This window comes from Mytilinidion resinicola (assembly GCF_010093595.1).
Source record: "Mytilinidion resinicola strain CBS 304.34 unplaced genomic scaffold BDZ99scaffold_30, whole genome shotgun sequence".
Lineage (NCBI taxonomy): Eukaryota > Fungi > Ascomycota > Dothideomycetes > Mytilinidiales > Mytilinidiaceae > Mytilinidion > Mytilinidion resinicola.
In genome coordinates this window covers 167,349-195,222 of record NW_022985466.1, presented here as the reverse complement: position 1 = coordinate 195,222, position 27,874 = coordinate 167,349, and the positions used below count along the sequence as shown (strand labels likewise).

Here is a 27,874-nt window from a genome sequence, read left to right as displayed (position 1 = left end):
CACCACCTCATTATAAATTGGGACGGGATGAAGAAGACAGCGAGCCCAAACTTGTGTCCTGGCGCTGTAGACACCTCCGAGCCTGATGAAGGACGATTCTCGCGACGTTGGCTTAAGGTTGCGTTAAGCGCGATTCGGATGTCCACCCTGAATTCTCTCACGACCGTCACAGGTGCCTCAATATACGTTTAAAAACCCGAATAAGGTTTAATTTTCACTGCTTTCAATATACACTCAAGTTCGCGGCGCTTAAGCATTGTTAGATACATCCACAAAGCCAGTGCAAGCGTGGTGATATGCTGTATAGTAATAGATCAACAAATTTGGGTACACGGGTATATCATTGCGCGGGTTCCACGCTTGCTCGCTCGACGCCACTGTGAGCAGTGACCTCGCTAGCAGTTCTTCAGGTAGTCAAAAGGTTGCCTAATTTCCACTGGATAGACTTTTACATTGAATCTGGATTGTGAAAATCCCATGGGAGTACCCCAAGTAGTGGCAAGAAAGGGTTCCCAACCTTATGTTGCAGAATTGTAAGGAGCGCGTCAGAATGGAACAGCCTCGGGCCTGCTTCTGGGAACTCCGACTTTCGATACGACCCATTCTTTGAAGAATTTGGAGTTCGTGTAAAATGCTCAACTAATTACCGTGGACTGCTTGAACTCGATCCGTAAGCCAGCCGCGCGAAGTAGCCCTTGTAGCTTTGCCTTCGATTTCCGGTCTATCTTTCCATTTCGATAATGAAACGTGACCTTCTGAAATGCCACGAACTCGGTCGAACGTCTTCTTGATAGTTCCATCAGGCAGCCTAGGATGCCTCTCTTGTACTCTGCCTGCACACCGAATAGGCCAAGCTTTTCCAATCGTCTGGGGAAGATATCCAGACAATCTCGTGGTGGTACATGTTGATAGATTTCTTCAGTGACGCGGAGCCAGTACCCATGCAGTACGTACGTCGACAGACCCAAATACGCCAAGCGCTCGAAGTCGTGCAGAAAGGGTAAGGCGAAGTCGAATTGACGGTTGCCACCGCATCTAGCTCTAGCTTCGAAGATCTCAATGGATTCGATGGCTGTCTTAAGAGTGGGCACACCTTCAAGGGCCGTCGAAATTTTGAACAGTCCGACAGTCGAGAAGAGTCCCGTGGGTGAATCAGGCGACGTATTGAGATTGTAGTCTAACTCTGGACCGAGTAATTTGTAGCGGAAGGTTTTGAGACTCGGGCAGGATTTGAGCCACATGTTAATGTTCGAATCTTCAAACCAGCACTCGTCAAGATCGAGATCTTGGATAGGGAAAAAGGCTTGCGAGGTAAATGTCCAGTTGTACCACTGGAAGTTTCCCGCTCTATGTACGGTGAATTGAAATACTGATTGTAGCCGCAATTGCCGCAGCGTAGAAAGCTCCAAGATATTTTCCAAGTGGAAGGGATTGTAAATCTCTGTCTGGAATCGAAATGCTTGGCGTGGGATCCGCGGATCCGACATCCAATCTCGGATGACAGGGCTGTTGAAGACGCGAAGACTCGGGTTTTGTATTCGAAGACCGGCGGAAAGCTCCCGTGTGGACGGATTGAAGCTGCTTTCGAATAGCAACCACTGTCCCGTCGGTAGCACATAGCGTACATTGGGACAGGAATTTATGACGTGGTGCCAGACTACCAGCATATTGTTCAGCACAAGAGTTTTGATTTCGGCTCTCACGTCGCTAGAAGCTCGTTTGCTGTATGATACGTCAAGTTTTCTGCGCAGATTGGCGTCAACGTCGTCCGGTATTGACACCCTGTTTAGCACATCATTGGAGATATGTTTCAGTGGCAGCTTGATACTTTGAACTAGAAGGCCTCTCCCGGTGTGCTGTCTTAATGTCCGCCAAAACAAGCCGGCGGTGTCGACGTCATAGCTGTACTGTTTATATAACTCGGGCGTACTGAGGCGATGGAATTGAGTTGAGACCAATGATAGATTTCGCAAGTCTCGGTTTACTGAAATTTCAAATTCGAAAGGTCCAGAGTTACCGCAGTAGGCGACGATACTTTCCAGGATTTCCTCCGGAAGATCCCTAAGCATCAGACCAGTGGATGAGGCAAGCGTGCTGATATTGACTGAATTCGATGCTCTGTGCGTAACTCCATCATTTCGGGCGTCCACGGCGATGTGTCTTAGACGGTGATGACCTCCATTCGATGGAATCGACCGCGTAGCGGTCGGAGCACCTTTTTCGAAGCGACGTGAGGGTTCACGTTTTCGACATCTCTTTACACGCGCTCTAATTGACTCTTCTGCGCGGGTTGAGGGGGTCGCATTATTCTCGTTGGTGTTATCGTACATGATGTACTAGAGCCTGGGATGGTGGATAGTGAGAAGGAGAAGAGAGGCGAAAGATGTTGGAGGTTCGTGGGAGGCCAGGTGGCCCAAGTGACGAAATAACGAAGTACCATGGTCCACCACGAGGGATTTCCAGACTTCAATGACCGGCCGTCAAATTCGCGGCAAGCTATCTGATAACTTTTATCGTAACATCATCCATCTATTCGCCGCGAAGAGATCGATAAAGCGCGCTCTCTAGTTCGTCGTAAAGCTGAGACACCACATGATCTCCAAAAGGGAAAACTTGCGTGAACATGACTGCTGCAATGCCTGTCTCTAGATCAATAAACTATAATAAGTCAGCAAAGATCCAAGCCCGATTTTCTCGTAATGCATACCCAACGCGAACCTGTGGCGCCGCTCCAAGTCATACTCCCCTTCCGCCGCTTTCCCGGCACATCTTCCATATTGACCGCCCCTCCTAGGCCATGATTGATTGCCATTTTCATAGGGAATTCTGGAAACACAGAATCGTGCATGGGACCATCGGAAAATATCTGAAGATGCTTCGGATTAGCTAGCTGCGGCTTGAAGAACTCTTCGAGGGATTCAGGCTCTAAGATCCCGTTATCAGTATTGATCAGCGCACCTAATAACTTTGCGTAGTCATTTGGAGTAGTGTATATCCCATTGCCTCCTCTAGCCAGAGGTAAATTTGACGGCGCAGGTTCGGCGCGTGAAGTTAGCGGCTCATTTGGTGACGAGCGGAATCCAATACCAGCGCGACGGCTGGCGAGCTCGGGGTGGTCTGATATGTAAAATGTGCTTGATGAAATTCCTAGGGACTCAAAGATATTGCGCTGCATATACTCTTCCAAAGTGCAGTCGCTAAGGATTTCGAGGATTCGCCCAGCCCAATCAAGCCCGATGCCATACTCCCACCCTTTGCCGGGCTCGAAAAGCAATGGATAGTTAAAGCTCTCGATCGTATTCAATCGGTAGTCGATTTTACGGCCGACGGAGGCGGACCATTTCTTGATGTTACGATTAAAGTAGTCGTAGCAAAACCCGCTCGAATGCGTAAGAAGATGGCTGTAATGAATTTAGTAAAAAGGCTCATCTTTGGAAAGTCTAGATTTCATCATTTACCGCAGTGTAATGGGCTTAGTTGATTTCCTTAGAATCGGCGTCTTATCTTTCTGAAAACCCTTTAAGATGTCCTTGTTCGAGAGTTCTGGAATCAACTTCCCAACATCATCATCCAAGTCAATAGCTCCCTTTTCTACAAGTTGCATTACCGCTACAGCAGTATAGAGTTTCGTCATCGAGGCGACCCAGCAGACAGAGTCCAAGGAGAATGGCGGAGCGTCCTCCTCGAGAGTGAGGCTCCCCACAGCATTCGCATACAAGGTATCACCTATTCTCAGACGCGTCGGTGAGCAATGATTCAAGGATAAATAATGGAAGGCTGTAAGGATTACCATTTTCTTCGATTACAACGAATGCGGCTGCCTGGATTTTGTTCGTCAATGTTCTATCGACGCTAACATGCTTTTCAAGGATGCTGTCAAGCAAAGATGCGTTCAAAGACATTTTGGTAGCCTCGGTAAAAGAGGCATCCATGCTATAAAGTTGGCATTAAGGTAGAATGTACTAATTGTAGTACGGGAGGCTCCTTTGCGTGCGTTGAGTGCAGTATCAAGTATCGGCCGCGACGATCCGGGGCAGCTGGCCAAGCGTCGCGTGCTCGATTGAGCGTGACAAAGGATTGGAAAACGTAGAGCTTATTCAGACAGCCATTCCAATTGCATTTGGCGATCGTTTAAAGATCGTTTTGATGGAGTTGATGGCTGTAAAAATTCTATGAGGGGTGAAGGCTGCGGAGGTCAGTGGCCCCGGCGCCATCTCTAGTCGCGATAGATAGTCACGGGACCAAGAAATGATTTAAGGTTTTCATCTTTTACAGCATATTTGGTGGTTTGATCATAAAGGTGGGTGAAAAAGATGAAGCTTATTCAGTATAACTACGGCTTCATATCAGAACCAGCAAACAAAGTCTGCAGAACGCACACCCAAGATCCTCCAGCACCTCAATGTAACATCCATAACCCGAACCTTACTAGACCTTCTGCGCAACCACAATCGGTCCACCAGCCCCTTGCTGCACCACCGCCACCGTCTCGAGTCCATCTCCCATCATCCCCGCCATCTCCGGCAACACCACATCCAAATTCCCCCCGCGCCACTCCCCCACCTTCATGACCTGCATTACCTGATTGACATGCTTAAGCTTCTTGCCCTTATTCGGTCCCTTCTTCGGCTTCACCGTCTGCAGCTTCGGATCATACCTAATCACCAGCACATCATGCACCTCCGCCTCCTGCAGATCAGTATCAATCCTCAAGCCCAGCTCCGACACATCCAGCGTAATATGCCACTCCATCGCGCCCTTCGAACCCCTTGCCGCCTCGACAATCCCATACACATCGCCCTCCTCTGCGCCAGTCCCATCCGTGATGCCATCAGCGATGACCTGCGGCGTAAACAGCCCATCGCGGCCCCACTTCTTCACGTACGCTTTCTGGCGCGCATCCCACTGGTTGCTAGCGAAGGTGTCGGTCCAGCCGGTGGAGTTGTTGAAGTAGGTGACGTTGTAGGTTAGGAGGAGGAGGTTAGGGTCTTTGGCGGCGGCGGCTTGGATCTTAGGGAGGGCGGGGGGACAGGAGACGCAGCCTTGGGATTGGAAGAGCTCGAGGACGCTGAGGGGTGTGAAGTCAATGAAGCAGGCGGCGGTGTGCTTGTGGTTAGGGTCGGATTCCATCAAGCTGGGTTGGCCGTCGAGGGAGATTTCGCACTTGAGGGGTGGGTTCTTCTTCTTGCGGAAGATTTTGCGGAGGATGGAGGCCATCTTGGGATAGGTTAAGGGGAGAGGTTGAGTTGGTGATGGCTTCCTGTGGAATAGTTGATAAGGGACGCTGGCTTGGAAGACTGAGGATGTTTGAGTCTGATGAAGAAGGAAATTGGTGAAGATTGACCGACATATATACTCACCATCCCTCCGCTCAGCCCAGTTCACAGTCAATTCCAATTCCTTGATCTCAAATTCCCGACTGAAGCAGAGCTGACAGCTGAACTCTAAACATAGCGCTCCCCCTCATCAAATCTCCGCATCATGTCGTCCACCAGTGGTCGAAGATGGGCGAAAGGTTGCATACTCGGAACGCTAACCCAATTTGACTAGGCGAATCAGGGGTCACAGCTCAGCCCTGTGCTCAGCCCTGCACATGGGCCTATTGATTCCTCAACAGCGGGTAAATACTGGTGGGAAATGACAGATAGCAAGAGGTTAAAACCGCTCAAGACAGCTTGGTTCGGAATCCAGCTAGCCTATGGCGGAAGATCGCCGTTCCAAGCGTTAGCAAGTTGATAAGGGAGCGTTACGTTCGGAGCAATGTTGAAGTAGGATGACAGCTATGCCCAGTACCTACACAGCGCTACTAATAGTACAGTTGTCCTAGAACGCAGGCTGGATGCGAATGTAAGTGCCATTGCTGTCATTGGCCTAGATTACACCATGGCCGGGGAACCTATCTTTGGAGAGTAGATCCGATACCCGTCTCGACCCCAAGCTCCTCAAACTCGAGCAAATGGAGCTCAGCTGGATGAAATCATGCCAACTAGAATTGCAAAAGAGACTAGAATGCTGCGGATGATTCGTAGAGCTAGGACTGGTGGTCGACGCATGCCGTGAGATGTTTCCATAATCACCTACCCCAGTCGAGTTAGCGTGATCCGCCTCGTTTCAAGTAATATGATTAGCTGGCATCAAAACAAAGCCATTCATCTCAAATCGAGACGCCATTTGAGAGCATTTATGGCTACTCCTTGGATGTGCAGCGCTGAATCGAGTGAGAAAGCTGGTCTGCAAGTGGAATCATCTCGGGAGGGGATCGCAGTTCATGCGAATCGATGTACAAATCGCTTTCGACGCGGAAAAACCGATTCTGGATCCAATATACAGGCCTTTAGAACGCCGCCCATGCTGTATGATACATTCCCCTTCCGAAGCTTCCAGATTTCGGCCTTAGTATCGTACATAGTATCGATATTCCACGAAGATTCATCGCCAATGCCCGCTCAGCCGCCTCTTAAAATATCCCCGATAAGGCCTGTGTATGACCCATCATCCGTACGGTCTAGTCCAACATGTTATCATGTATCCATCTCGCCAGGGTCTCCTCCTTCGAAAGCCAGTATACTATGCACAAAGTCGATTTAGTTGTCTAGGGCGAGAACGGAGAGTATTCGATCGTCGTATTCAAGACTCCAGTCGCAACTATTTTCCACCCCTCTTCTGCTCAAGAAACAGAACCTTCTTCCGCACTGCCGACAATGTTAGCTCTGCCCTAAAACCAATCATCCCATCTGGTTCAATCCAAATCCCAATCCCAATCTCGATTCTCCAATATCAAGCTCTCCCAACTACGTCAATCGCCGGGTGTTCATTGTGCGGGTCGCTGTTTAGGGTGTAGACGTACCAATCGGATCGTACTTGAGCATACTGAGAGGTCGATGTTGTCGCGGCCGCATCATGGATCGGAAATATCCCGTCATTGCCATTGAGAGGAGGCGCACCATTACGGTGCGGGATTTGGCTGTCAAGAATGTTAGCATTCATACATTGACTTCTCCTAGCTCTTTCCTTAAGCCATTCCATCGTAGGACGTCGCAATTGCTTCGCTGCGTTACAGGACGGATGGGCGACGGAATGAGGCGGTCCCCAGGATCGACAGTCGTGCCGCGCGAGGAACTGCAACAGATGAAGAGACTAGGAGCGTACCTTTCTTCGCCATTGTCGCGACAATGCTGACGCTGGATGGAGGTAGATGCGGTGGTGATGCGGCGACGCGGAGGTGCTGAAGTTGTGATAATTTGAGATGCCGTTTGAGATGGCTTGGCGCGGATGAGCTGAGCACGTGATATGCGTACAACTCAGGACGCTAGGTATCTCGACCTCTTTCGGCTCTCCTCTCAGCCGCGGGCATCAATCTTCGTTCCACTACTCCACTCAAATCACAAGCCCAGGAATCGAAGCTTGTGCTGCGCAATGTCATCACCATATCGACCTCTGTGCAGCTGAGCTCTCGCTCTTATAGGGATTGCTGAGATCTCAGACATTCACGAATTTCATCAGGCATCTCAAGTGTGGCATCTTCAGCGTTCTACAAGGCCTCGGCCCCAGATCGTGATGATCAACTGATCCGACCGATCGAACTTCTTCCTCCGATAGATAGTGTTCTTCAATTTCACGTCACACGTTTGCCCTCTGGAAAGAGGTCCTTCTTTCACTATGCGTTTTCATACAATGCGTGCAAGGACTAGAATCTTGCGGAGAAGCGCTGGATAGGACTTTACTTCTCAGTCCTTGCCCTATTATTGCCAATAGATACAAACTTGGAGGCTTAGTACTAACTAAGCTATCACTTATCTTTGGGTTGATGGCGTGGGGGCCGAAAATGCGGGGCCTCTCACTCGTTGCTCCCCATCTCTCATTTCAGTAGTAGCGGTTTCCCTCTTCATTTCGCGTTTCTTTTGCTAAGGTTTGAGATATCGTCAGTATGCAAGGTTGCCTGTCGAGTTGCTCAGCTCCTACGAGGACATCTAGAAAATCGATCTAATAGCAGGCAGCAAGGCTTCATCATTGGTGTACCAGGTAGCATGGTGCATGAGCTGAACGAACAAAACTCAACGCGCTAATTAGTGCGCCTTTCCAGCCGCTCAGCCTTGCTTGTTGCATGGGCAGCCCAAGCTTAAAAGCATGGCTGAATCCCCGCACCTGCCCTACTATCGTTCCATCCTGTCTCAGCTTTGAGCCTTTCGTACCTGTCTCCCCAAACAACACCGGTCGCAAGTGAGGCATGCAGCAGATGGCGACGCAGGCGCAGGGCGGCCCGGCACGCCCTCAGCATGGCAAAGAACTATGCTTACTGTCGCTGGACGGCGGTGGTGTTCGTGGGTTGTCGTCGCTCTGCATCCTCGAGGAGCTGATGCGCAAAGTTGACCCGCAGAATCCACCGAAACCAAGCGAGTATTTTGATTTGATAGGAGGCACAAGTACGGGCGGGTAAGTCGACGGCAAGGAACGGATCATTGAGAACAGCATTGACGCGACCGCAGCCTGATCGCGATAATGCTCGGACGTCTCCAAATGAGCATCGAAGATTGTCGCCAAGCATACCGCGAGCTGTCCGACGAGGCATTCCAGCTCAAAAACTACCAAGCTGCCCCCGCGTTCCGAGCGCCGTGGAACTGGAACCTCAAAGCTCGGTTTGATTCTGCAGCATTAGAACGGGGTATCAAGCGTATCATCGTGAGAGAGTTAAGACGAGATCCTGGCAACGATGCCAAGAGCGACAAGGAGCTCGAAGATACGCTACTCAGGGACAAACAGTCCAAATGCAAAACGTAGGTCAATATCTGTCCATACTGCATCTTGTCCCGTCGCATGTGAAAAGGTTACGCTAACAGGCGCAAAGCTTCGTTACAGCTACGAGCGCATCAATGCCCGATCGGACCTCGATCCTAACGACCTATGAGTCCGATAGGTGGCCACGCGATCTCCTCGATTCGGTCAAAATATGGGAAGCTGCCAGAGCGACTTCAGCGGCATCGACCTTCTTCGAGCCAATCCAGGTTGGACCGGATAACGAAAAGTTTCTGGATGGTGCCACAGGGGCCAACAACCCTGTCAATGTGGTATGGGATGAAGCACGAGATATATGGCAGTCAGACTCCCCTCTGGAAGATGATGTACAATGCGTGGTTTCGATTGGTACAGGTGTGCCTTCAGTGAGGGCTTTTGGGGGCAGCCTTTTGGAAATCGGCGAGACCCTCAAAGCCATGGCCACCGAAACAGAGACGACAGCAGAAGCATTCTTACGACGATACACGCGTCTTCACTCCGAAGAACGATATTTCAGGTTTAACGTTCTCTCCGGCCTCGGAGACATCGGCTTGGAGGAAGCTGCCAAGCGACCGGAGATAGTGACGGCCACTAGGCGGTATTTGTCGTCGGAGGAACCCAAGAAGAATCTGGAGAACTGCGCAAAGAACCTGAGGTTCCGAGAATGTATGATAGATCTTACTTAGTCACCTCAATATAGTCTACGGCCTAATTTTCCCCCGTTAAATCGCCCGCTCACTCACTGATTGGCTGTGATGCAGGGTACAAAGCCCTGCCTGGGATTATCGAACGGGCAGCCCAGGAACACACCTCCGCAATCGGCCGGTTCAAGGAATATGGCACCAATCTTGATGAAGTAGCTCATGAGTCCTTTATGTGGTTCGTAAACATGCCGGAATACCGACGGTGGATCGCGTCTGTACGGGGAACACTCTGCTACATCGATTCCGATGCTGTGAAAATGAGCGCCTTGATATCTGATGTTATCTCCAAGAAGCTTCCCCTACACCCGGTGCTATCGAAAACCGTATATCTGGACTGTTCCCAGTACGACGCATCCAGCGCATTGTTGTCCGAAGTAAGGGCCCTCCAATCCCTCATCTACCAAAACATACACATACATCCCCACAGTCTTGAGAGATTATCGGAATACTTCAAAACACTTCGCCAGCCGGTTGGGCGGAGTTTCAATCGTCTTTTCAATGAAACCGTTGATGGAGTCGACCCACCGGATTGCGCTTTCATAGTCGATGCATTAAGATGGGCGGTGCCCGTTGACCCACAAGGGTCTGTCACTATTATCGACAAGATAAATTGCATGAAATGGGCAGCGTGGCAGCATATGCTTGACCTCCTCCGCTCTAAATTTGACGACGAAGCAGACCATATCCTTTTTGTTGGGCGCGACGAGAAAAGTTTATATGAGAAGCTTGGAGGATTACCGACGATTAGCCCAGAGGTGGAGGCAACGCGTGAGTGCTTTTTGATTATTTGAAGAGTGTTGATATGCTTATCTATTATCAAGACTGCGAACAGTCCTTGCATTTCCAGGAATGGGATGACCGTCGAAGTATTGTCGACACGCCATTTAGAGACACCGATGATTGGGTCTGGGCTCACCCTGCATTTATCCGATGGAAGGAGAAATCCGGAGTACTGTGGATCAAAGGAAAGCCAGGCAGTGGAAAGAGTACTATTGCAAGAATGATTACGGATAGGCTGGCTAGACCCAAGGAACACCAATCGTCCATCAACCCTACGAAAGCAAACGACGAACCGGATTCAACTATCGCTGTAAACTTCTTCTACAGTGCACGGATGGGAGAACGAGCAACCCGACATCATTACATGCTGCGATCTGTCTTGTATCAGATGCTACGACAAGACCACTCGCTTTATGTACATTTCAAGCCCATATATCGAAACCTACTGGCAACCGACAAAAAATGGACACTGGAAGATCTCATGCATGTCTTTGAAGCCATTATTCAAGATTGTTCCTCCGAAAGACCAAGTTTATGTTGCATTCTGGATGGCTTCGACGAGTCTGATGAGGCCGATTGCTCTCAAATAGGACCTCCTGGATCGAAGAAGACACAGATACTTCCATGGCTTGCAGACTTGGCACTTAAGCAAACAGACGGCTCGTGGTTGAAGGTTCTGGTGCTCAGCCGCCCAACTACTAATATCTCACGAGCGTTGGGAGCTATGGCGAGCGTAACAGTTGAAGATCACAATCTACCAGCCATCGAGAAACTGGTCGAAGATGGTCTTGCAAAGATGAAGCAGTCGATCACAGAATGGATTGAAAGGGATTGTGGAGGGTATCCAGGCGTTGAGCAGTACATTCAGACCCAGCAGAATGACGCAGACGCCACGCTCGAACATCTACATACCCGTATTCTAGAGAAGGCAGATGGCACAATTCAATGGGTTGTCACCGTCCTAGGAGAATTACAATCGCAGTTTGATAGAAAAGGCGTCTACACACGCGGCGAGCTAGAAGAGGTGCTAGACTCATTACCCAAAGGCCTCGATGAACTTTATGAAGAATTAGTCAAGCGACTTCAGAAGAGACTGACAGACGCGGAGCTCTGTAAAGCTCACAATATGCTCGCCTGGGTTTGTTTCGCTCGACGTCCCTTAGCACTTGATGAGTTCAGAGACGCACTTGCGCTCGACGGCTGGAAGGAGTCATCATCTCTTGACCAGCTTCAGAAGCACCTTGATGATAGAAGGCTGCGGTTATTCCAAGTCGAGAACTGGGCACCGGTTGAGCGAGAAATTGTCGACACTTGCGGCTGCCTTCTTGAAGTCGTGAAACCAGCTTCTGCATCGATCAACCTAAGACCTGGAGTATCACCGTGGTGGACAAGAGCAGAATGTACCGTTCAAGTCACACATCAAACAGTGAAGGAGTTTCTTCTCAACGATGGAGACAAGGCGGGGCCGCTAAAACTCATCGATGAGCAGTGCAACTCATACCTCTCCGTCGGCATTTCCACCTATTTTCGCTCTTCGCTTCATATGCTAGAGCATGCCCTTGACACGGAGTTCCTTGATATGGACTCGGAAGTTTCGGGTTCCGAAGTTATGGAAGTGGGTTCGCATGTTCCGAAACGTTTGTCGGGGAATCCGAGCTCTTTGGAAGCGTACCCGAAGTCAGCGATTGAAGGCGTAGCGAAACACCTCCAGGAGAGGCCCCTTTTGGCATACATATTTGCAGCCACTGATTGCAAAACCCCAGACAATGATCTCTTCAAGAGCCGACACAGGCATATCCAGGGTATGATGGATTGTTTCGTCAAACGACGTTCGCAGTCATCTGTTCTCAAGGTCCCGGTGCGGTCACTGTCAGACATTGGTCGTGAGACCGCCCTGATCAGTGAAAATCTGGAGCTTCGCAGTGCCTCCCGACGCTTTAAAGCTTCGAGGAAACGCGCGACTGACCCACGTTCGATGGCAAATGATGATTCTGTCTCTCGATATATTGAATCTCCCCCTCCCAGGTCTAAGACGAGCTATTCTGAACCTTCATCCGATGAGCGTGATACGCGACGTGGGTCATCATTCATAGATATCTGGAGTAGACCAACTTCTCCACAACCGGTAGCAGCTCAAAGACAAAACAATGATCCCGTTGGTATATCAAGCCCTGATGATTTACCTCCACATCCATCCGAAGGACTTTATCGACGCATATTATCACCAACAAACTACGCGACATCCCCATCTACAACGGCAGCTAGAACGGACGAGGAAGCTGCTGCTCACATGCAAATGGTTCCTTTCACTCCCGGCGCGGAAACTCCATATGAAATACCGACGAGACGGGAGGGTTTTTACCGCATCCCCCAAAGCACTCAAAGTTTGAGCTCTAGTTCATCCTCACGTCTGAATGCAGAATTCCCAGGAGATGACTTGAGTGGTTCTTATCGGCCTTTCCGAGGGCCGGTTCATTCTGCTTCTAGCTCCGAGTCCGGGGAATCCATATATTCAATCGACGGGCAAACCGGGGAGCTACAAAGCATCACTCAAGATATCCGGTTCGGGCCCAGGCATTCGGATTCCAATACACAACTTGCTTTGTCAGCTCCTATCGTGGCTGAGGAGGTAGAAGACTGGGAGGAAAAATTTCAGCAAGTGATCGCGCAAATCTTCGTTGTAGGCTGCGAGCGTAAGCTCTTCACCGTTCTACGCATGCTATTTGAGTCGAAACTCTGCACGGAAGGGGATGTCAGAGGCCAATGCATCAAAGCCATACTAGAGGGCAATCTCCCTGTTGCCGATGAACTACTTCCCAGAGCATCCTTTTCGAATGTTTCGAATCCCGTACCACACAATCCACTTACCTCCGTCCTCTCGAACGTTGTTATCAAAGATGGGGATGAAACTGTTCGGTTGCTTCTACATCATCAGCCACTACTCGTAAACGAGCATGACGAGGACCACTTAACTGCACTCCATTTTGCTGCTTCTCACCGTAGCCAAAAGTGTGCTGTCGCTTTACTCGAACACAACTCGGACATTGATGCCACGGATTGCATAGGCAGGACGCCATTGATCATTGCAGCGAAGAGGGGTGATGGATCACTGGTTGAACTATTGTTGGAATGCGGTGCTGATTATACGGTTCGCGATGCAGGAGGCCGTGCGGCACTATATCATGCAGTTTGCAGCGAAGATGAACGCTCTATCCGAGCGTTGCTTGCACGAGGCGATATGTGGGATAATGTCAATGACGCACTTGAAGCCGCCTTTGACACATATCTCGAAGATGGATACGCGACAGAATACGAAACGCATTGTCAGGACTATGGTCGCTTGGAACGGAGATTCTCCTGGCCAAGTACGCCCGATTTCAGCGAAGCGACTTGCTGTCGGCGTCGCCAGCACGACATTTTCACTCCTCAGCGGCAGCGTACTTGGCATCCCGACTTCGACGCGATGTTAGCCAATACTTTTTTCAGAGGGCTTGAACATGCAGAAAATGGTGAAACGACTAGTGTGCCAGATGTGGAGGAAGACTGGGAAGAGAAAAGACCTCCTCACGCAAACCTCCTTACCAGACGAGCGTCATCGGATTATTACAAACCTTTACGACGTTCATCTACCTTCGCATCATCAAGAGCACCGAAATATCTATTACTAGACCATGAAGAGGAGCCCCAATTATTCGACAGTCCCTCAGGAAGTCTTGCAGCAGCCTCTACGGAGTCACTCGCATCGCAGTCCAACGGAAGCCTCGATAGGCAGAAAAGGGTAAGTTATGTTGGGGGTCAGCACGATCCACACAACCGCCGAAGGCCAAGGATATTCACAATACGACGCACTCTATCGGAAACCGATCTCGACGTTCTATATGCTTCGCCAGATGGATCATCCCCAATACTGGAAGAAGGTTCCGACGAGAACGAAGAGGTGGATTTTGAGATATCACTGCCGAGGAGGGGTGTAATGGGTACAGTCTGGCCTGGTGCCTCCAGACTTCCCAAGGCGGAGCTTTTCGGCGTGCAACATCTGGGCTCGACGCAATGCCTGCGGCAAGACTCGATAGATTGATGTTTACTTTCATCTAACGTGTATCATATAATAAGGTTATTCTAGCTAAACAAATCCCACTACCCTCTACCTAGGTTTTCCTATCCTACTACTTCTTCACAGTCGTAGTAACATCTAGCATGATATCCAGGCTTCACAGCCTTCAAGATCCTTACCTAGTTATGCGAGCCTTAAACACCGCTTAGCCTCGTCCTTTTAGTCAGCCGAAGGATTCGCTTTCCGGTCACAGAACACGACCGGATGCACAGCCACATCAATATATACGATCCTCTGACCCCGCCGTTCTCTCGCCATTCCATCTACTCGCTCCAAAAAGCTCACGTCTTGAAAAATGCAGTCCCAGAATAGCTTTGATTGCAAGTTTGATTACTTCGACATCTCGGCCGGTGGCCCTACTCCCAAAATAGTCGCTTTGACAGTTACCATCATCGTTCTAACCCTCTCTATCGAAGCCGCTGTACACTCAGATGTAAATCCGACATCAAAGAAAAAGGGAAAGACGCGATCTTCACAAGATGAGCTGGCAAGGTCAGAATCCACTGCATCCGATGCATCTCTGTCCAACGAGGAAAGTACTGTAACCAACGCTACGGCAAAAGGCAAAAACTTGCGATGGTGCAACTCAAATCCGTCGCCAACCATCCGCGCAAACCGCCTTATCCTCGCAACAACCCTCATCTTACCACTTTGCGTCGCCTTCGGCTTCCGCATCGCAGCGGCAGCACCTCCGGACGTTCGCTACGAGTGCAGAGAAGTCCTGAAATCCTCTCTGCAACCCGTCTGGGGTGCCATAATACCCCTCAACATCATCCCCTTCATTATCGCGTCAGTCGCATGGATACGCGCATTCGTCGACTGCCTGCTCATTCGCCGGGGAAAGACGCTCCAATACCCCAATAACATCAAGGGAAGTGGTATCGGCTGGCCTCCATTCGCCCCGATCCTGGTGCCGCTTATGGGTATCTGGGGATTGGTGAAGAAGGGTGCGGTTTGGATGATGGGGTCGTCCAATCTGGCAGAGAGTGCGACCGGGGATATTGAGTTGGGTGGGGAGGAGCGTGTCGGATTAGTCGATGATTTTGACGAAGCAGTGGCCGACGAAGGGGAGGAGCCGCCTGCTTATGAAGCGCATTTGCGCAAATACGAGACTGGAAGTGAGGCCTCGATGTAAGGTTAAAGCGGCTCTATGGATGTTACATGAGCATGATCCAGCTAGATGGCACTTCTACTCATGCATGGATAATGTTGTTATTATCTGACTTAAGGCGCCGCTATTCGGACATAGCCCTCTCGTTATTCGGACATACCTGCATCGTTTCTTTATTCGGATATACCTCGTGACCTTCTAGCGTTCTGGTTGTCTCGCTCAACTATCAGTTTACCGTCTTCTAATTAGATAAGCGTCCAGTGGATAAGGGCCTCATCAGGCGCCTGTGTGCTAGGTCCGATGGAAAGGGGCTGGCTATAAGGTGCAAAATTGAACGACCGGGCATCCACCTAGGCGTGTTGGCATTTGTGAATGTGTCATTTTATCCTGTCACGTCACTGTAAATCAGAGGACAATAGATGTTGGTTTTATGTGTAGGAATCTAGCCAGATGTATACACCGTGGAACAACCCGTACAAGCCACATCTATACTAGATCTGTTCTATTCTAGTTTAGATTCAGTATAGAATACTCCCTGCACATCACGTGCAACCATCGCCCGATATCTACCAAACTTAAAAATTTCACAAATGTCTATGAAATAGAAGTCTTATAGGACACGGACTACCAGAGAGCTCCTCCGAGCTAATCAAAATGGTTAAAGGTCACGTGGTATGTCCACATCGGGATCTAGATATGTCCAGAGGAATGAAAGGGGTGTGGCCCTTGATTTGTTACTCTTCTCTAGTACGTGCTAGTACGTGATTGAGCAGATAACTCTCACTCGCGACGGAAATAACTTAACCCAGCTTATGCCCAACTCCATAACAGTCCTCATAATTTAGGGTTCCTTTGGCCTATTCTTCCACATCTTTCACCGTCCCTAAAAGACTAGACAAGTCACAGCCTTGGCTCCGAGCGAGCTGCTGCAGAGTAGCATCAGACATCTGCCCTAGCAACTGTGTCGCTCTAACCCCAGCAGTGACTCGCTTCGCCGAGATAAGGTCGCCAAATGTGGAGACAATAACTTGATGAGCATCTTCAGCAGCAGAGACATCCTCAAACACATTTGTTCGTGCTTCGTCTATGTGTTTCGCTGCATGGTTGCATATTGCGAGACATTCTTTAACGCTTTCGGTCTCCTCAGATATCCGTCTTTTCTCGGCGATCTCTTCATCTTTTTTGCTAAATTCTTGAACGCCAAGTGCATCTAACTTGTCGTCGATGTTTTGGAGGTGTTCTTGGAGGTCATGGTGGTGTTCTTCGAGGTCGGTCGTCGTGTTTGCAAGCATTTCCTTGAACTCTTGGATTGCGTTCGCGCTCACAACAGCCGTGCGTCTACAGGCGGAGCTGTCAGCTTGACTGATATGCGATGAGGCCGTAGCGGATACACACAGATTGACATCACCGATAGCAATGATGATGGTAGATTTGTACCCAGCGAGCATGTTCTTGGATCCAGCGATATCTTTGCCCATGTATTGCAATTTTGCCCAATCCCGAAAGCTTGTTTTCGGGTTGCTAGAATTTTTGGTGCAGTTCGCAATCACCTTCTCAAATTCCTCGCAAGTCTTGCCACAGCGGTGCAAGGGGAGACGAAGAGGCTCAAATTGAACCTCATCTTTGGAAGCGAGCCCTTGGAGAGATTGTATAGCAATTTTGAGCGCCTCAAGTTCCTCTTGGAGCTCGCGAATATCCCTTTTGCTGCTTTGGAAACTTTTGACCATTTGGTAGAGCGAGATGCTGGAGTTGAAAGCAAAAGTGGCAGGACTAAGAGCGCCGGAGGCGACGCCGATCGGTTCAGCCATTTCGGCAGCGAAAATTTTGTCGGCAAAATGAAATGAGCTCGCAAGGAAAACAGCTGCGCAACATGATGTATGAGAGACTGCAAGGCTAAACCCGCACGTAGCTCTGAGAAGAATGCCTCACGCACCGTGCGGGCGCGGGAATTCTCGTGCAAAATATGCAGTCGGCGCTCAGCCTCGTTGACGTCCTCCAATCCAGGACGTCGGATGCATGAGGAGGTCACCGGTTAAGGTGGGTAACCAACAGCAAAGGTTGGGGTCCGGCCGCGGTTGGAGAGTGCCGATTGATCCACGATGCGCGGGATGGTGTTGCGTCGACCAGAAGAGGGCGCCAAAAAAGCGACTTGGCCTGCATGCCAAGCCCCCCAGCCTCTCCAGCGCGCCTGGTCTCAAAATCACCAGAAGACTTCCTTTGTACGGAGGTTCCCTTCAAAAGTTTCTGCCGCGCTAAAAAATGTGGCTTAAGCCTCAATACGCCACCAAACGCCACCAGCTCGGCACACAACTATGTAGCTACTTGATAACCTCTCCTGCCCCCTCCGAGACTCGTATAGTTGGTGTAGCTCCACCAGTTTAATGAGTCTGGTTCGCTGCTGCCCTAGTAGCTGAGCGCGTACGGCGCGGCGCGCCAGGTAGGCTATATGGCAGCTCCGTTTGTGCAGCCAACGGGTCATTTTCTGCAGATATGAACCTGACCGTACGAGCATTCGTTTTCGAGATTTTGGCAGGGTTTTGCTCTGTTTTTGATGCCCTGCTAGTCTTGAAGATGTCAGGGCCACCTAGGCGCTCTGCCTCTGCGCGCTCCTTGTGTTTCTTCTTCCTTGATGCAGCCTCTGGTGATTGCTCAGCGTCCTCAGCATCCTTATCAGTGCCCTCATTGTTATCAACATCTACCCAGTTGTTGTCGTCGTCGTCGTCGTCGTTGTCGTTGTTGTCGTTGTTGTTGTCATTGTTAACATCTGCCCAGTTGTCTGGGCGCTTCAAATGGCGAGTCTTCTCCATAGCGCCCTCTCTATACTTATTGCCGCCCTCAAGCCTAATTATCTCTTGGATATGTCGTGGAATCCGTTGAATCCAGGCCTGGCAGCGCCATTGCTCCGCGCCATTGCTCCATATCCTTCCAGCTCTGCCGCCACCGCTTATCTCCTTGTGCCCTAGACTTTGGCGCGCCCTTCTTTGTAGTTGTGCGCTTGAGGTAAGGCCAGGCAGGCTCTATCGCGTTGAGATCTGGGGAATTTGCAACCCAGAGAAGTTGTTGGACCTTAGCAGCGGTGTAGACAGTTGTTTGGTGATGATGTACGTGCGCAGGAGCACGATCTTCCTGTACAATTGTACCCTGTCGATCGCGCGCGCAGTGCTGGGCAAATGGGATAAGCTTCTTCTCTAAGATCTCCTTCTTGTAGCGATACCAATCAACGCCTGTTCCACTGCCTCTTGTAAGCTTTCCAGTATCCTGTGTAAACTGCCACTTCGGCTTCCTGCCTGGGCGGTTGCGTGTTGCCCCAAGGCGCGATAGAGGATTCTCTAGCTCCCACTCTGCCCGTGCAATAGGCTCAATAGTTTTGTTAAGCTCGGCGAGATCTTTATCTGCTGCAGCGCGTTCAGCCTTTGTTTCTGGGTGCCAGATATGGCAAGGGCCCTTGCGATCATAAGAGAAGCAGCCCCAGAACATAAACTCTAAGTATCCTTTCCGGCGTTCTCGTATTGTTGTGCGCAAGAACCGTTCATTTGACCGACGCCAGATACGATATCCTCCACGGCGCTGGCCAACTACAAAGGCCGTCTCGTCGCTCCAGATAACATTCTTCCAGTCCTCAAGAGTCCAGTGTTGATGGTCAAGGCACCACTGTAATCGTTCCTGCTTCATCCACTTCTGTAGCCCAGGTTTCCGTGTAGGTTTCGTCTTCCGCATGTTAAGGTGGCGGCGAAGGATGCGCCATGCAGTCGTGGCTGAGATTCCCACCTCTTCTGCAAGCTGGTAAATATTTAATTCCCTTCCAGCTCTGCTCTTAGTAACTAACTTCTCCATCTTTGCAATCTTCCTTGGGGTTTGTACAGTCGGCCGGCCAGAGCGAGGTGCATCTTGCACGTATATGTCAAGAACTTTGAGCGATTGTTGGGGGTTCCAGCCGCGATCTATGGCCCTCTTCCAAACGTCCCGAATCGTGCGCTCTAACATGCCAGTGATGGCAGTAATTTGGTCAGAAGGAACATTCATAGCCTTAAGCGTAAGGGCTTGCGCCCTTGTAGCGTTGTCGTACATGGCACAGTGGTGGACGAGAATCAAGTGGAGTGTAAAGGTGATGGAGGGGTTTCTTGGCATTGACGTGGCGGATTTTCGTTGGCGCTAGGCCCGTATAGAAAGGGGCTAGACGGTTTGTGGCGTAGGCTAACATCTAGCGTGCGCCATGGCGTTTTTAGCGCGGCAGAAACTTTTGAAGGGAACCTCTGTATCGTAGAGATCTCTCAAGGTAGCCACCGCCCTCGCAAACGTTTGCTACTCAATGCGCAATGAGTTTCCAAAACATCAGCGCTGGGCCAGGGGCAACACAGATCATCCAAGTGAAGGTTGAAGGTCTGTTTTGCCTGGATAGAGACTCCGCACGGAGTTACCAGACACCGTGCGAATGCTGGCTAACATGGTACCGCAGATCTACAGCCGGGCTTTTTCAAGACCTCAAACGAATTATTCAAAAAACATCAACCCTGAGCGCGTGCCAGAGACATGCGTCTGGTTCTTTGAACATGCGACATTTCAAACGTGGAGGGATAGCACTGGTGACAACCTTCTTTGGCTCACAGCTGATCCGGGCCGTGGCAAGTTTGTATTATCGCAAACATTAATCGACGAGCAGCTGATCTGCGCAGGATCTGACAATTTGTGCTACTTTTTCTTCTTCAAAGACAACGACGAGCAAAACAACACTGCGATAGCGTTATGTGCGCTACTTCATCAGTTTTTCTGGGCGCACAACGGCCTCCTCCAAAAGCACGTTGCTCCAGCTGTCAAGAAGTGTAGAGTTGTCCTGAAGAATGAGTTTGAAGAACTATGGCGGATTCTCATTTCGGTTATGCCAGACCCGTCTGCTGGGAATGTTATCTGCATCCTAGATGCGCTCGACGAATGCCGGCAGCCCGATCAGGATAAACTCATTACGTACCTGAAGCGCTTCTATAGCCGTCTCTCCCACAAGCCCACGCGAAGTTCCAAGCTGAAGTTCCTCGTGACTAGTCGTCCGTACAGTGAAATCGAGCGTGAATTCTCCGGCTTAACGCTTGACGTGCCGACTATTCGGCTGGCGGGGGAAGAAGAGTCAGACAAAATCAGCCATGAAATCGGCATCGTTATTGGGGCAAAGGTCAAGGAGATCGGGAAGAAGCGGAAGCTAGCCGAAGACGTGCAATTTTCTCTGCAAAGGCGACTATGCGAAATCCCTAATAGGACCTACGTCTGGCTGAACTTGACCTTAAATGAAGTTGAAAAAGGAATGGGAAAGACGCAGAAGAAATTGCTCAAGGTTATCGACACATTGCCAAGGACAGTTGAGGAAGCATATGAGAAAATACTGGGAGAATTCATGCAGGAACAGGCGCGAACAGTGTTGCAGATCATTGTTGCAGCCCGGCGCCTACTGACGTTGAGCGAAATTGATGTGGCTTTAGAGATCGAACCGGAATCAACATCCTACGAGGATCTCGACCTTGAAGGCGAAGAGAGCAGGAAGGAGTGGATCCGTGATTGCTGTGGGCTGTTCATCAGCGTCGTATACTCCCGCGTCTATCTGATTCATCAGACAGCAAAAGAGTTCCTCGTCCGGAAGAGCAACGAATCGCCCGGACCGCAGGGATGGCATCACTCTGTTGATCTCCACGATGCGCTTCGGGTACTCTCTGGAAAGTGCATTACCTATCTAAATCTCCGCGAGGTTCGACAGATTCAAGTCCCAACTTAGGAAGCATCTTCCCTCTGGCGCAAGCGATTTCTTGCGACACCGAAGAGTGACCATGCGTTCTTTGATTACTCAGCAACCTATTAGATATCTCATGTGTAGGAACTTGATTTCGATAGCCCCTCCTGGGTTTCGAAGACCGCAAAACTCTGTGACGTTGGTTATGGATCGTCTTGCGCTTGGTTAAGTGTCTACTCCGCGTCAAAGAACTTCTTCGAGAACGCACTGTGCGAAGCAGCAGCACATGAAGAGCGCGGGAAAGAGTTGATGGCGCTTTTCCTTAAGCGGCGAGGAGACGAGGTCAAGATTACAGACAATGTCGTCAAAGCAGCAGCAAGGAACAGGAGCTGTGGGAGTGAAATAATGGCGCTTGTCCTTGAGCAGAGAGAAGACAAGTTTAAGATGGCAGCTGGCTCAGTAGCTGAAATCGCAAGGTCCTGTGACCAAGGAGCAGTGAAGTTGCTCCTTGAGCGGCGAGGAGACAAAGTCAAGATGACAGAAGAGGTTGTTCAAGCTGCAGCAGGCAATGAAAGAAGTGGGAGAGAAATAATAGAGCTGCTCCTTGAAAAACGAGGAGACGAGATTAAGATTACAGAGGAGGTGGCCCGAGCAGCAACACGGAATTGGGACAGTGGGAGAGACGTAATGGCATTTCTCTTTGAGCAGCAGGGAGATGAAGTCAAGATCACGGAAGAGGTACTAAAAGCAGCAGCACGGAGCGAAGCAGTGATGGTGTTTCTCCTTGAGCAGCGGGGAACCGAAGTCAAGATTACGGAAGAGGTAGTAAAAGTAGCAGTACGGAGCCAACAATTAGTGGCGCTTTTCTTTAAGAAGCGGGGAAATGAAGTCAAGATTACGGAAGAGGTAGTGAAAGTAGCAGCGAGGAACGAACAAGCAATGGCGCTTCTACTCAAGCAGCGGGGACACGAAGTCAAGATTACGAAAGGGGTAATCGAAGCGGCAGCAGAGAATCCGTGGCTCGCAAACGAGATTATAACGCTTCTCTTTGAACAGTCTCCGGATATTGTGCGGGAAATACTTCGTGCGAACGCAAGTAGCTTCGAGGAATCTAGTCCAACCTCCTTCCATGTGGAGCTCAATGGGCATTCAGTACATGTACCTAGACAGCGAGGCTAGAAGGCTGCTCAGTTTTTCTTAGATCTATGTAGGCAAACACTACGAACTTCCTTAGTTAGGTCAATGCATGGTTAAGTAGGGAGGAGTGTTTCTCCATGTCCAGCCGTAATGTACGTTCAAGATCCAGAGGCTGGAACCACGAGACTTATTTTCTGTTTGAGAAATGCGCTCAGCTACGGAAACTGCTCTAAGGTCCCAACGTCCTTTGACAGAGCCATCGCTTGAAGCTCTCAATGAGTGACTTCTATGCTCCTCTAGCAGAAAATAAAGTGCGTAATTGCAGAACAGTACCAGACGCATAAGCATGCTTGAGAGATTTTGGCGGTTGCGGAAACCCCGCTTATGGACATCAGCAATCTGGGAGGTGCTGAGTACGAGACGCGAAGAGCGATGAACGCAGGCACAGAAGAGGGTCATAATCCTCAAAAATCCAGTCCATTCTTCCCTCCAGGTACCTTCAGCGCTGCAGTAAAGCTTTTTGATATTCAACGTTCTTGTAACGGTAACTAAGAATATTCTGGCACCGGATGTTGCCACTACGAGGACGGCCGGCCAGAATCGGTCACACCCTTGTGAGCTTTGTGAGCTCAGACTGTGATAGAGAAGTACCCTCTTGTATCACGGCAAGACACATACCTATATCGAGATCTGAACGTTGTCTTCAAAGGGGTTCTCGGTTCCAGGCGTTGTCCTGTCAATACCGACGAACGCATGAGGCCCCGGTTGCGCAACGACTCTGAAGTGCAACAATATGTGTTTTCCGACATTCCTGGATTTTTCGGTGGAGAAGACGACGAACAGGACGAAAGTTCCAATCCCAACACCCATGAGAGATAAGCTTGATGGGGTTCTAGAAGTGGTGCGAAGATTACCCACCAAGCCGAGATATCCATGGGTGCTACCAACATCCTCTCCAGTTTCGTCCATCCAACCAACCCTGCACCTCACTCGCTGCGAAGCTTAGATGGTATGGAAGATAACACAGAATATACTATGTCTTTCCTATATCAAAGTGTAGCTTACGTATACACTTAGCTCAGCACCTCTAGGATCGGATCAGGCACTTCTGGCAAGTTGGCCTTTTTTAAATTGACAAGATTCCATTCAAACTGCCAAGATACTAGGATTACTCAGGTAAATAGGGCTTAGCGTTCAAGGCAAGGATGTGCTCAGCGCACCTAGGTACCCCTTCTGTGGCTTAGTGCTAGCTCCAGATCGTTCATGCTCGTTAGCGTCTATGGGTGCTCCTTTCTCGATGCCCTTTCTCATCGTTCAAGAATCAGTCTACCCGTCCATTCTACCCAATCTACCAAGACTTTCAACGCCTCTCATTCCAAGCTTCACACAGACCCCAATCATTACATGCTAATTCAAGCCCTTGCCGGTGTATTGGAAACAAACACCGAAAGAACCGCCGCATAGGCAGCAGATATCGCCATCATCTCGAAGCTAGAAACCTTCAGAAAGAGCGAGACCAGAAAAGACAAGACAAGAATGCAAACCGAGATGACAACAAGCTGGACATTCTTAGAAGACTCATGCGACAAGATAGCTAAAGGAGCAACGAGAAAGACAGCTGTAAAAGCTGCAGCCGTTACACGTCCGATAATATCCGCTATCAGTATCGTGTTCTGGTACGACCATCGGTGGTGGTGCCGTACAGAGAATGATCCGAAGCCTTCCTCGCTGTTTTGAGATTTCCTCGACAGTCTCCAATAGCGGAATGCTCGCAGGTACCTGTGAAGCCAGCGCTGGAATGGATCTGTCCGGGCTCGCGTCCCTAGATCTACTCTGAGCAGCCTGGTCTTGTATACTTCGTACAGATTGAGGTCACTCCGCCAGCTGGACTGTTTCTCATCATCGAGGAGTGAGAAAGTCTCCATCGCCATCATACCGTTGAAAGCTGCGAGTGCTTCATCTGTGTTTTTAAATTCCCGTCAGCTCAATCACTCCAGCGTAGATCTTGCTACACACCGTATTGTTTAAGAAGATCGCGTAATTTTAGGATGAACTCTGGAGTTATAGAATCGCTGATTTTCGGGACGTTCGCGTCCCTCTTGCTATGGTTGAGACCTAATCGGTCAGAAGAAGAAGCGCTTAGCCCTAAGCTAAGGCCGGCCTGATAGATGATATGATCCATGTCGGCGATCTCGTTTTCGAGAAACCGGAGATTCAGTAAATGTGTGGTCTTGAATCGACGGAAGCCGTGAAGCGTGAGATTGTTGTCGGCAGTGCTGGCTATCCAGCACTTGCGGAAATTTCCTATTGGGTCTCTAGGACTGTGGGACGCATGACGCGTGTTTGATTCAGCCATGACCCGCTGATACTTGGAAGAAAAGATGGTTTGGGAGATATCGGGTGAGAGTGGTACCCAAGCTATGAAACAAAAAAATAATTCTAACAATGGCCCTTCTGCTTTGGAATACATCTTTCTAAAACCCAGCTACGAGCGGGGCTCAGCGATGGTGGACAGCTCAGCGATGGTGGACAGCTCAGCCTGATCGATGCCTAAGGCTACTGCATCTGCATCTGCATCCGGTGAACAAGGATAGTGAGGCGCGGCTGCTGGCGTCCAATCACGTGCCTCGACGTCGCGTCTCATGCACAACAGCGCACTGAAAGGCGCACAGCATGGCTGAGCGGTGAGGGTACCGCAGGTAAAGATGCCACGGAGACAGCGATCAGGCTGAAAAAATGGCACTTACTGCATGCACTTGTCCTCGACGAAGCACAGTGCCTCGTCCCTCATACCTTCCTCTACGTTCTGATCGTTCGCGCGGGAAGGATGGCATCAAGCAACACACAACTCACTTGCGCTGACTATCACGTTGCATGGATATGCCCACTGGCGGACGTCGAATTGCTGCCTGCTTATTTGATGCTGGACGAGGAGCACTCCACGCCGCCGTACAGCCAGCACTACGACGAGAACACGTATATCTGCGGCACAATCAACGGCCACAATGTCGTCATCGCAACCTGCCCGCCAGGAGAGACAGGCAATGTCAACGCCGGGCGCTTGACCGGGCCCATGTTCAAGACCTTTCCTAACATCAGAATGGCAGTGCTCGTCGGCATCGGAGGCGGGATCCCTTCTCCGACCCCCTCTGAGGATTCCTTGAAGAACATTCATCTCGGAGACGTCGTCGTTGGATTGCCTGGCGACGGGAAGCCCGCTTGTGTCTACCACGACCGGGGAAGGCTGAAGCTCGACGGCAAAACCGAGATATTGGGCACGATGCAGAACCCGGACTGGAGGCTCGCGGACGCGCTCGGTATCCTCGCATTGAAGTACAAGTTGGGTCAAACTACGATTCCAAAGCAGCTTGAGAGATTGCGGAGTCACAAGGAGTTTGCGCACCCTGGCTTTCAACACGATCGGCTTTTCAGCGCTACGTGCCACCACAACGGAGACTATGAATCTAACTGCGAGGCGTGCGACCAGGACGAGCTCGTTCAGCGACCCCAACGGACCAAAGACGACAAGAACAAGGTAGTGTTTCATCGCGGGCGGATCGCTACAGGCACTTCGGTCATCCAGGATGGCGAGTTGCGAGATCAAATCAGTGCGCGATGTGACGGAGCGCTTTGCGTTGAGATGGAAGCAGCGGGCGTCGACGTCAACAGAAAGTGTCTTGTCATTCGCGGCATCTCCGACTATGCCGATTCGCATAAGAACGATGTTTGGAAGTCTTACGCGGCTGGAAATGCGGCCGCATTCACTAGAGAGCTGCTCTGCAGGATTCAACCCAACGTGGTTAAGAATATGGAAGGTGTAATCGAAGGTTAGTGGCATGTTTGGTCTTTGACAGGTTATATTAAATAGTAGATTAGCAACTCGTTAATGGAATTATTATCGATGGTTGGCGCTACGTGCAATGTGCTAATTTACGGCAGCTCCTTGGATTGTTCCATTCACGAGACCCCTATCCTTCGTCGGCCGAGAGACACAACTCGCTCAGCTTAGTACACATATCTCATTAGAGGACTGCCAGCGACTCGCAATATACGGCCTCGGCGGCTGTGGAAAAACCGCGCTGGCTCTCGAGTCGGCATATCGCACGAGAGAGCGGCAACCTACACGGGCCATCTTCTGGGTACCGGCAGTTAGTAGGGAAAGCTTCGAGCAGGCATACCGAGAGATAGGGATGGTTTTGCGCATACCAGGCATTGCGGACGCCAAGGCTGACGTTAAACGGCTTGTGAAGACGAGGCTGAGCGACGAAGATTCGGGGCAGTGGTTGATGATTATTGACAACGCGGACGACACCAACGTGCTTTTCGATCTGCCTGAAAAGGAAAACGGGGCGAATCGGCTGATCGACTACCTCCCGCATAGTCGTAGAGGCTCGATCGTTTTCACCACCCGAACTCGAAAGGCTGCAATCAAACTAGCTCCGAACGATGTAGAATTAGGCCAACTAGATGAACGAGAGGCAAAGGAGGTCTTAAAGAAGATTTTGCACCAGAAAGTCTTGCTAGAGGATGATGAGGTCGTGCAACAGTTCCTGGAGATTCTTACCTTCCTCCCCCTTGCCATCGTCCAAGCAGTAGCTTTCATTAACGAAAACGGTATTCCTCTCACTGAATACATACTTATATTCAGAAACAGTGAGAGAGACGCCACGAACCTTCTTAGCGAAGAGTTTGAAGACCAGGGCAGATATCGAGATACGAAGAATCCAGTGGCCACGACGTGGTATATCTCTTTCGAGCAGATTCGAAAGCAAGATGAGCTAGGAGCGGAATACCTATCATTCATGGCCTGTACGACTGGCGAAAGCATTCCCGCATCGTTGTTGCCGCCGAGCGCTTCCAGGTTAGGACGGACAAAAGCGATCGGTACACTGAAAGCATATGCTTTTATTACCGAGCGACAGCCTCAAGAAGAACGGCAAGATCAAGTACAGGAGTATCTGGGGGTGTTTGATGTCCACGCGCTGGTCCACCTAGCAACTCGGAACTGGTTGAGAGAACGCAATTGGTGGTATAGCACGGTGGATAAGGCATTGACGCGACTGGTGGATGTTCTCCCTCCCGGCGGTCACGATAAGAGAGTGGTCTGGACAGCATATCTGCCTCATGCTACCCATGTTGTTGATTTGCCTGAAGCGTACGAGGTGGAGGCTAGGATGTCGCTACTGGACCGGATAGGACGGTGTGAACACACAATAGGACGGTACAGAGCTGCGGAGCTAACTCATCGAGAGCTCCTTGTACGACGAGAGAAAGTATTAGGAAAGGAGCACCCAAACACGCTGATAAGCATGAACGAGTTAGCATACGCACTAAGCAGCCAGGGAAAGTATAAGGAGGCGGAGAATATGTATCAAGAGACGCTGGCACTAAGGGAGAAGATTTCGGGAAAGGAGCACCTGGACACGCTGGCGAGCATGAACAACTTAACACAGGCACTAAGCAGCCAGGGAAAGAATAAAGAAGCGGAGAAGATGTATCAAGAAACGCTGGCACTAAGGGAGAAGGTGTTAGGAAAGGAGCAC

At 50.2% G+C, this 27,874-nt stretch overlaps 14 protein-coding genes across 14 annotated transcripts in view; 6 read left to right on the top strand and 8 right to left on the bottom strand.

Moving 5' to 3' along the window:
* Positions 1 to 219: 219 nt before the first annotated feature.
* On the bottom strand, positions 220 to 1,883 carry BDZ99DRAFT_468704 (uncharacterized protein). Its single transcript, XM_033721320.1, has one exon. It carries the CDS (start codon positions 1,665 to 1,667, stop codon positions 636 to 638), a length of 1,032 nt encoding a protein of 343 aa, XP_033569697.1. The 5' UTR covers positions 1,668 to 1,883; the 3' UTR covers positions 220 to 635.
* A 646-nt stretch (positions 1,884 to 2,529) lies between these two features.
* On the bottom strand, positions 2,530 to 3,902 carry BDZ99DRAFT_401074 (beta-lactamase; the record flags this gene model as incomplete). The annotated part of the gene is made up of 4 exons (XM_033716208.1): positions 2,530 to 2,658; positions 2,708 to 3,401; positions 3,459 to 3,726; positions 3,791 to 3,902. The coding sequence occupies 4 exons, from the start codon at positions 3,900 to 3,902 to the stop codon at positions 2,530 to 2,532; spliced, it is 1,203 nt and encodes a 400-aa protein (XP_033569696.1).
* A 526-nt stretch (positions 3,903 to 4,428) lies between these two features.
* On the bottom strand, positions 4,429 to 5,217 carry BDZ99DRAFT_512377 (DUF1223-domain-containing protein; the record flags this gene model as incomplete). The annotated part of the gene is made up of 1 exon (XM_033724627.1): positions 4,429 to 5,217. One exon carries the CDS (start codon positions 5,215 to 5,217, stop codon positions 4,429 to 4,431), a length of 789 nt encoding a protein of 262 aa, XP_033569695.1.
* Positions 5,218 to 6,645: 1,428 nt separating this feature from the next.
* On the bottom strand, positions 6,646 to 7,162 carry BDZ99DRAFT_527165 (uncharacterized protein; the record flags this gene model as incomplete). Its single annotated transcript, XM_033726217.1, has 3 exons — positions 6,646 to 6,692; positions 6,848 to 6,964; positions 7,150 to 7,162. The coding sequence occupies 3 exons, from the start codon at positions 7,160 to 7,162 to the stop codon at positions 6,646 to 6,648; spliced, it is 177 nt and encodes a 58-aa protein (XP_033569694.1).
* Positions 7,163 to 8,064: 902 nt separating this feature from the next.
* On the top strand, positions 8,065 to 9,494 carry BDZ99DRAFT_468702 (FabD/lysophospholipase-like protein). Its single transcript, XM_033721319.1, has 3 exons — positions 8,065 to 8,433; positions 8,487 to 8,774; positions 8,846 to 9,494. Exons 1-3 carry the CDS (start codon positions 8,228 to 8,230, stop codon positions 9,456 to 9,458), a joined length of 1,107 nt encoding a protein of 368 aa, XP_033569693.1. The 5' UTR covers positions 8,065 to 8,227; the 3' UTR covers positions 9,459 to 9,494.
* Positions 9,495 to 13,233: 3,739 nt separating this feature from the next.
* Positions 13,234 to 13,482, top strand: BDZ99DRAFT_373161 (ankyrin; the record flags this gene model as incomplete). Its single annotated transcript, XM_033714855.1, has 1 exon — positions 13,234 to 13,482. A coding segment is annotated over one exon (249 nt), but the record flags the coding sequence as incomplete, so codon positions are not given.
* A 1,183-nt stretch (positions 13,483 to 14,665) lies between these two features.
* Positions 14,666 to 15,505, top strand: BDZ99DRAFT_527163 (uncharacterized protein; the record flags this gene model as incomplete). The annotated part of the gene is made up of 1 exon (XM_033726216.1): positions 14,666 to 15,505. The coding sequence occupies one exon, from the start codon at positions 14,666 to 14,668 to the stop codon at positions 15,503 to 15,505; it is 840 nt and encodes a 279-aa protein (XP_033569691.1).
* A 410-nt stretch (positions 15,506 to 15,915) lies between these two features.
* On the bottom strand, positions 15,916 to 17,372 carry BDZ99DRAFT_468700 (uncharacterized protein). Its single transcript, XM_033721318.1, has 2 exons — positions 16,877 to 17,372; positions 15,916 to 16,819 (listed from the first exon to the last, which is right to left on the bottom strand). The coding sequence occupies exons 1-2, from the start codon at positions 17,287 to 17,289 to the stop codon at positions 16,339 to 16,341; spliced, it is 894 nt and encodes a 297-aa protein (XP_033569690.1). The 5' UTR covers positions 17,290 to 17,372; the 3' UTR covers positions 15,916 to 16,338.
* A 487-nt stretch (positions 17,373 to 17,859) lies between these two features.
* Positions 17,860 to 18,288, bottom strand: BDZ99DRAFT_527161 (uncharacterized protein; the record flags this gene model as incomplete). Its single annotated transcript, XM_033726215.1, has 1 exon — positions 17,860 to 18,288. One exon carries the CDS (start codon positions 18,286 to 18,288, stop codon positions 17,860 to 17,862), a length of 429 nt encoding a protein of 142 aa, XP_033569689.1.
* Positions 18,289 to 19,336: 1,048 nt separating this feature from the next.
* BDZ99DRAFT_401121 (uncharacterized protein) lies at positions 19,337 to 19,609 on the bottom strand (the record flags this gene model as incomplete). The annotated part of the gene is made up of 1 exon (XM_033716212.1): positions 19,337 to 19,609. A coding segment is annotated over one exon (273 nt), but the record flags the coding sequence as incomplete, so codon positions are not given.
* Positions 19,610 to 19,763: 154 nt separating this feature from the next.
* On the top strand, positions 19,764 to 21,371 carry BDZ99DRAFT_199229 (uncharacterized protein). The gene is made up of 3 exons (XM_033713226.1): positions 19,764 to 19,861; positions 19,938 to 20,107; positions 20,155 to 21,371. Exons 2-3 carry the CDS (start codon positions 20,032 to 20,034, stop codon positions 21,237 to 21,239), a joined length of 1,161 nt encoding a protein of 386 aa, XP_033569687.1. The 5' UTR covers positions 19,764 to 19,861; positions 19,938 to 20,031; the 3' UTR covers positions 21,240 to 21,371.
* Positions 21,372 to 21,461: 90 nt separating this feature from the next.
* Positions 21,462 to 22,373, top strand: BDZ99DRAFT_400946 (uncharacterized protein; the record flags this gene model as incomplete). Its single annotated transcript, XM_033716195.1, has 1 exon — positions 21,462 to 22,373. A coding segment is annotated over one exon (912 nt), but the record flags the coding sequence as incomplete, so codon positions are not given.
* A 1,267-nt stretch (positions 22,374 to 23,640) lies between these two features.
* BDZ99DRAFT_454406 (uncharacterized protein) lies at positions 23,641 to 24,687 on the bottom strand (the record flags this gene model as incomplete). Its single annotated transcript, XM_033718386.1, has 2 exons — positions 23,641 to 24,291; positions 24,348 to 24,687. 2 exons carry the CDS (start codon positions 24,685 to 24,687, stop codon positions 23,744 to 23,746), a joined length of 888 nt encoding a protein of 295 aa, XP_033569685.1. The 3' UTR covers positions 23,641 to 23,743.
* Positions 24,688 to 25,158: 471 nt separating this feature from the next.
* Positions 25,159 to 27,874, top strand: part of BDZ99DRAFT_512373 (kinesin light chain) — a gene marked incomplete at both ends in the record, with an annotated part of 3,859 nt that continues 1,143 nt past the window's right edge. Inside the window, 2 exons of the mRNA XM_033724626.1 lie at positions 25,159 to 26,158; positions 26,271 to 27,858. Of these exons, the coding sequence (XP_033569684.1) occupies positions 25,159 to 26,158; positions 26,271 to 27,858 (2,588 nt within the window). The remainder of the gene's footprint in view (positions 26,159 to 26,270; positions 27,859 to 27,874) is intronic.